At 38.4% G+C, this 7,321-nt stretch overlaps 1 protein-coding gene across 2 annotated transcripts in view; it reads right to left on the reverse strand.

Annotated features, from left to right (window-relative positions):
- The window catches only part of LOC122845990 (G patch domain-containing protein 2-like), a 28,333-nt gene extending 21,274 nt beyond the window's left edge, over positions 1–7,059 (reverse strand). For both annotated transcript variants that reach the window (XM_044142629.1, XM_044142628.1), the window contains exons 1-2: positions 6,974–7,059; positions 4,832–5,485 (exon numbers count right to left, since the gene is read on the reverse strand). In XM_044142629.1, the coding sequence (XP_043998564.1) occupies positions 4,832–5,481 (650 nt within the window). In that variant the 5' untranslated portion in view covers positions 5,482–5,485; positions 6,974–7,059. The remainder of the gene's footprint in view (positions 1–4,831; positions 5,486–6,973) is intronic.
- Positions 7,060–7,321: the final 262 nt, after the last annotated feature.

The following is a 7,321-nucleotide window of genomic DNA, read 5'->3' on the forward strand; positions in this document are numbered from 1 at the left end:
TGTCCAAGGCAACTCTGGAGAAGCAAATTCTTCAGAGTTCAGGTACAGAAATCGGTTAATATCACAACTATTAATTGTACACTTAACAATACTTTAATGAAGAGTGACAAGACGAAAGTTTGCCAAAAGTAAGCCATAAGAAGACTCTTCAGACGTTTACCCAAGACATGAAGAGAATACCACAAACATGAGGAAGAAGGTGATTTTTGTTTTTACGATATGCAAACACTACTGTATGTATGAAGAAAATTAACAATTCCCATCATCCTGAACATACAAAATACAAGAAAATGCTGAAAGAAAACCTAATAAAGTTTCAAAGCACCTGACACTGGGAGGAGGTTAAACTTTAAGAGCAGTTATCGCTGACTTGCAGCAAAAACTGGAGTAAAGGGGCATTCTCCAACATACTAACTCGCAGCTCAAACCTTTTTGATATGTTTAGTCAAAAAATTGGAAATCATGTATCACTTTTCTTTCACTTACCAAATATGAACTACTTTGTGTTATTATGGCACATAGAATCCTAATAAAAATACACTGTTGTTTGTTGTTGGATAAAACTTCAAGTTCAGTGGGTATGAGTACTTTTATTAGACATTGTATGTTAAAGGGAGCAAGGGCAAAACGCCATAGTTAAGGGAGATAAACTGAACTCCCCATATGGCCCAATTGTCTCTACACAAGCCAAAGAGGAGAAGCCAAACACAGTATCCAGATGAGCACTAATCATTAGGATATAATCCTCAGCTCCTGGGAGAGACAGACCAGTTTGCACAGAGATTACAGGCAAGCCACCATTTATTGAGCCTAGGCTCATTCTGCAGAGGAATAAAGGAGACGAGCGTTGGAGGGGAGCAAAGTGCTGATAACAATGGATCTGCGAGCTCTTCAAACAAGTCGCTTCAACCCAAATCTGTGCCCTCTTCCATTGGTGTCTGATTATAAGGTTATCCCACCCTCCCTGAGCTGCAGTAATTGGATTAGTCTCAGAGATTTATTAAAATTAACTTCAGCAAACGCTGAACTGCCTCCTCAAAAACTCCTCATGGAGTTCTCAAAATCTAAATTACAGCACAACAGAGCGGAGCAAGCTCTGAGAGGCTTTTGGTGTTTTTTTTTCCTCCCAAGAAGTCAACATCAACATAAGCGGCACACAGCTGGAGATGGAGGCTGGGCCTGGGAAGCCGCTACCCACAGGTTAGGGCTGCTTACTGAGCCAGCCTGGGTGCCAGGTGGCCTCAGTGCCAGCAGGCTGGGCCAGGTCTAATCAAGGATGTGGAGTCCAACTGGAGCTTCCAACATCTGCTCGCCCTGCACTTGGGTGGCTGAAGGCGAAGCTCAACTCGCCGTGCACATAAGGAGAGTGACCTTGAGGAGAGGCACATTTCAGCAGACCAAATGCTCTAAATGAAAAAGGTTAACAGTATGAAAAGAGACCAAAGGAATCCACATGGTTCAACAATGGCATCTGTGTCTGACATCCAATGGACCACACAGCCTCAAAGTAGAAATATTGTTGTTGTAACACTGTCAGCCCCTCATCCCTGCTGCCATTTGTTAATACCCCTTTGCCTCCATCAAGGCTTAACCGTTTGATTGTTCAGCTCTCAGTACAGAGTGGCAGTCCACTGAGCAGCAATCAAGACTGTTGCAGTTGTGTAAGTGAGAAATGATTGACAGCACGCTTAGGCGCTCCCATTTATTTCTTCTCCTGGGCTGTTTTCTGTCAGAACGGCTATTGATTTTTCCATAAAGTAAGAAAACAAATACCGTTTAGGGGCTTGGGAGGTCAGCACAAATTAAACTCGAAGACGTAAAGCTTTCTCTGCTCCATTAACAGCTACTTCAGTTGCTCATGTGCTTCACATGATCAGATGATAATGAGATCAGCGAAGAGAATAAGCACTTGAAGAAAAACAAGAAGCTGATCGTTATATTTAAGGTTGAAATAATTAATCAGATTAATCGCAATTATTCGATCTTTGAAAAATTTGTCAACTAATTTACTAATTGATTAATCGCCAACAACAGTATACTGATTAAAAAAGGCCATTTACTGAAAACACAACATACTCAGAGCAATAATTAAGTCAAAATTTGCTAAAATATATACATTTTGCATTTATGAGAAAATAAACCTTCTTTGTTGCTAAACCTGTACTACCCAGAACTCCTAAAGTGGCATTTTTAGCTTAACTCGGTTCAAATTATGTGAAAAATAAAATAAATTTTCCTACCGGTACTCTGCAAAAACACATAATCTTATCAAGTATGTTTGGTCCAGTTCCTAACGCAAATGTCTTAGTACACTTCAAATAAGACGAAACTAACTTGCAAGTAACTTTTCATCAAGTCCTAGGGGCTCATTTTGAGTCAATATTTTTTAATATTACTGCATTATTTGCTACAAATGATCAAATAAATATGTTGCTGCAGTTTAGGAAATAAGAAGCTTTTTTTATTTCAAAAATGAATTGAAATATTAATTTACATTATATTTCTAAAACTATATAAATAAGATTTAGGTGGTTAAATAAAAATCTGCATAATATGGCAACTTTCTAATCTGATCAATTATTAGAATAATCAATAAAATCATAATAAATTACTAAAATAATCGTTGGTTGCAGCTCTAGTTATTTTTTTTTTTTTGTCTAATACATAAAACAGCAGAAGGAAAACATTCCAAGAGTTTGGGTTTTCTGTGTACGACAGTACAATGAAAAGACTCAATGACTGTGACGAAAACCTCTATGCAAAAGACAAGCATCACAATCTGTCATCCCACCAGGATCAATATAAACACATGGACAAAGGACTGCTATGGAAAACCATCGTCACTCAGCACACTTCACTACAGCATCCAGGATGTAACTTGAAACTGTGTTATGAATAGGTGAAACCATACATCAACTCAAAGGTGGAAAGCCTGTCCTCATCTTTGGACACAAGCTTGTATCAGTTGCACAGAAAGAATGTAACCACAACGCTATGGTCAGCTGAAACCACTTTTAAGTCTAAACCCTGGGTTTATCCAGACAGACGACTTTAAAGGGCATTAAAGCCTGTTTCTGTGATTTATGAGGATGGATTAATGTCAACGGTATTTGTAATGTCCATTAAAAATACAACTAGAAGTTTGTGTGTGGATTTGTGGAACCATGGTTAAGGTGAAGTGTCAAAAAAATAAGAGCCTCTCTTTTGAAGAGAAGTGTTACATTGGGAGGTCAAATTTCTTTTGTGTTTGTGATATAAAGCATTTCTATAACAACTGAAGGTAACATTGTTGCTTCTTTGTGCTATAAAGTGCAATCATGACCCTGGAAAATACATAACGCGGTCCCTTTAAAGTATTAAATTGGCATCCAATTTGACAGCTGTTTTCAAGGTTACATTTACCTCTGCAGTTTCATTCTTGTTTTTATACATTTACTAAATATAATGTAACAATCAGTTTGGCTTATAAAGCCCCTTTCTGGTGGAAGTAAGATCCAAACTTAGCTTAGTGAAATGAAATGCACACAGGAGAGTTCATTCTGGGACTGTGGGACAAACAGAACTTTAATTACCAACTCAAAGTCAGGCATATATTTCAAAACAAATCAATACCATACCAAGTCACTTATTTACTTGACAATAGTTTTCAAAGGGCAATAATGAGCTGGGAGATGCCTGGGGGCAGAGCTGCCAAAGATCCCTCCCTCATCATCATAGCAGGTAAAAGAGATAAAGATGAAGACTGTCGTCCATTTATAATGTCAACACTTCAAAATAAAGAAGAATGATTTCAGGCTAAGAGGACAGGTTGAATACTGATAACTCGATCGATTACCACTTAGATTGTCTTAAATGTAACTTGTTAATTTATTCATTCTTATACTAAAAACTGTCCCATGGGAATTTTTTTTTTCATGCAACTATTAGGTTGTTGTTTTATTGGGATTTTATGTGACTGACCAACACAAAGAAGTACAAAAATATGAAGTGAAATGAAAAAATCTTCAATTTTCAGAAAAAATCTAAAAAGTCTGCCATGTGTTTCAGTCCCTCTAAGTTAACACATGGTAGAAAGTCTCTTAGGGCTTTGTCTCTACCAGATCTGCACATGGAGACTGAAATGCTTGATCATTCCTAAAGTAAAAATGTTTAATTTATTTGCATCTGACTTCCAATCTTTGACTGGGCCATTTTAAATAATGATTCTGCTTTGATCTAAACTATTTAATAGAAATTCTGGTTGTATGTTTAGAGTTTTTATCCTGATGCAAGGTGAACCACAATCCCAGTCTTCTCTCACCTAAGCTGCCACCATAATGTTTTACAATAATTTCAATGCAATATGGCTTATTGTTATGTCACTGATTCAAAACAAGGTTTACAGTTATACTACACTATTTCCATTTTCAGATAATGGATTGACCAATCCTCTATTAGATGATCATAGCTTACTGTTGCATTCCTTGATGATGCTTCTTGTTTGTTAATGTTCTCTAACATACTTTCATAGAACAGCTGGATTTATATTAAGTTTAAATTACACACACGTTTACTGATTTGGTGACCTCCACAGGCATTTAGTGGCACTGGATTTTATTAAGTTATATCAGAGCAAAGGGTACATATGCACGCCACACTTTTAGATTATCTATTCGTAAAAATATTTGAAACCATTTATCTTTCTCCCTCAAGGGCAAAATTATCCGCTTTATGTAAAAGTTTATAGATATTTTCTAATGAAATCAGCATCAAATTCCCTTATTTTCCTTTTAATATAAAATAAAAATTGAATGCAGTTTTCAACATGAAAATGATATAGAGATCACATTACCCATCAGACATGTTCTCATCTGGACCATCTCTATGTTCCTTCGCCATCTTTCTTTTCCAGCACTCCTTTCCCATCATTCTGCCTCCGTCTGTCTGTCTCTCAGGTCCAGTCCAGCTGCTCGACCTCTTCCTAGATCCTGACAAACGCTGAACCTTAGATGGCCTGTGCCTCTTCTTTCCGTCATGCAACTTCTGCTGAAATCTGACCGTCATGTCTGAAGTCATACGCTTGACCTTCCTGCGTCTTCTGAGTGGCTGTCCTGGATTACTGTCGGTGAAGGAATCGGACTCTGGCCAAGATGGGTGTCTGGATCTGACAGGGCCGCCGACAACACGAGGCCAGTGGTCAGTGCTGGTCATATTATCTGAATCGCTGTGGTTTGCCACAGCGGTAGTGAAGGTGGAGGATATGTTCTCCCTGTATCCTTTGGCCTCATCCAGGCTGGACTCAGAAGCCTCAATCCAGCGACGTCTGCGTGCCACCGGATAGACGGAGGACTCGTGAAGGCGCTTCCGACCTCTGCGCCGCCGGATTTGTCGCCGATGCTGCAGCGGACTGAGGACCATTTCCTCCCACAGCTCCCCTAACTTGTTTTGCTCAGAGGCCTGCTCCAGTGCAGACACCAGGTCCTGCACCAGCTCATCCATCATGGTTCTGGAAGCCACAGAGGAAAGAGTTAAATCAGTCAACTGATTTACAAATACACAACACAGCAATCTGAAAGCACTGATAATCAAAAAAGAAGCAGCTTCTTTGAAGATCACTGATTTTGGAAGTTATAAAAACTCAATAGATAATGCTCTATTTTCTATTCTAAGTTTGCCTTTTTCTACCTTTTTTCAAACATCAGCTAATTTCTCTTTATGTATTATGAAAATAGGCAAAAGAACAAAAAATATATATAAAATCCTTATCAGAAATAACTGCGATTTTACAAAATAGTTTAGGAAAAAATTATGTTTGTGCATTACGGAATCCAAGAAGTGGAGAAATTTTAAATTTTACATTATTTTTCTCACTTAATTTTTTTAAATGAACCAGAAAGTGATACAAGCCTGGGGTCAATTTGTTCTCTAATTAGCCACTGAAACTCAAAAATTAAATTAAACTGATCTTAACAATACTTCATTATTCTCGAAAAGGAAAGTCAGACAGTATTAGGAAGTGTTCATATTATTAAATATTTAGTATTACTAGTTTTTTTTCCAAGCACTAGGAGACTTGACCTGGAAGGACATCTTCCACTCTTCTGAATAACTATTTTGAACTACTTCCTCCTATGAAAAATCAAATTCTCTGTTTAACTTTTATCTGTTTCTGAATAAGCTCAAAGATTTGCATCAAAGAACGTTCTGTTTGTTGATGTGTTTATAGACCCAAAAAATGGATGAAAATGGGTGAAAATTCAAACTGATTTTGTACTATTTTACCAACAAATCATCTATCAAAATTGACCTCTAGTCAGTTGATTGTTGCACATTAGCTACAGAGTGATTTCTAAAAACGTCAAGCATATCTGGACTTAGATTTTTGGCGCCAAGAAAAGAGTGCTAAAACACCAATAGGTACAGCTTGCAGATTGAGGTTCTTCATCATTTTAAGCAACAATGAAAAACATTCACAGGAGATTGCAAAAAAAATCTGAATGGAAAAGAAAAATCTCTGATCCACTGATTTCTCTATATTATCACACGTAATTCACTAATTATGCAGCCTTTCAGAGATAACAGCAGGGTGATTTTAAGTCAAGCAGCAAAGCTTTGATGAAGCTCGAACAAGAGCAGCTTCTCATTTGATTACATCAGTATAGAAGAGACCACCAAAAGCGTGTGCACTTTTCCAGCCGCCAAGAAAAGCTTAAAATGTCTTTATGACCACTGAGTTATGCTGCAGGGCAGCTTTGCAGCATCACTGCTGCAGAACAACAGCAGAGGCACGCTATAGTAATCTGCATGCTCTGAGCTGTTACATAACAGCTCACATGTGAGCTCGGCACAAGGACAGACAAATATCTCCCGAACAACCAACGAACTGAGCCATTTATGAGCGCTTAACCCGGTCATTGTCACACAGAAACCATCCCTACATATGTACTATGAAGCTAAACATAACAATTACACTCCAAAGGCTCTGAACACTCACCAGTCGCTGCTTGTCTTGTTTTGTTTTCAGCTCCCAGCTGGGAAAACAGACGCACTTCCGCCCTGCAGTGCAGCCAATCAGGTGGCTCCGCCTCGCTGTGACGTAGTTCCAAAACAACACGAGTTCATGCAGATAGGAAGCCACATGTCGGTCTGGCAAAACCCAGATAACTCTTTGACCTCTGTTACACGACGTCCTTAGACTCATTCAGGGTTTTTTTTATCTTGAAACTGTCTCTGTAGTGTCAGAATATGCTCTGAGGTTGGAGTTCGTTCTGTCTGAATCAGAAGTGTTTACGTGCCTTGTTCACAAGTGATATGTAGCAATAGGGTGGCCAGGTTTGAATAC

This window comes from Gambusia affinis, linkage group LG16 (assembly GCF_019740435.1).
Source record: "Gambusia affinis linkage group LG16, SWU_Gaff_1.0, whole genome shotgun sequence".
In the NCBI taxonomy this organism is placed as follows: domain Eukaryota; kingdom Metazoa; phylum Chordata; class Actinopteri; order Cyprinodontiformes; family Poeciliidae; genus Gambusia; species Gambusia affinis.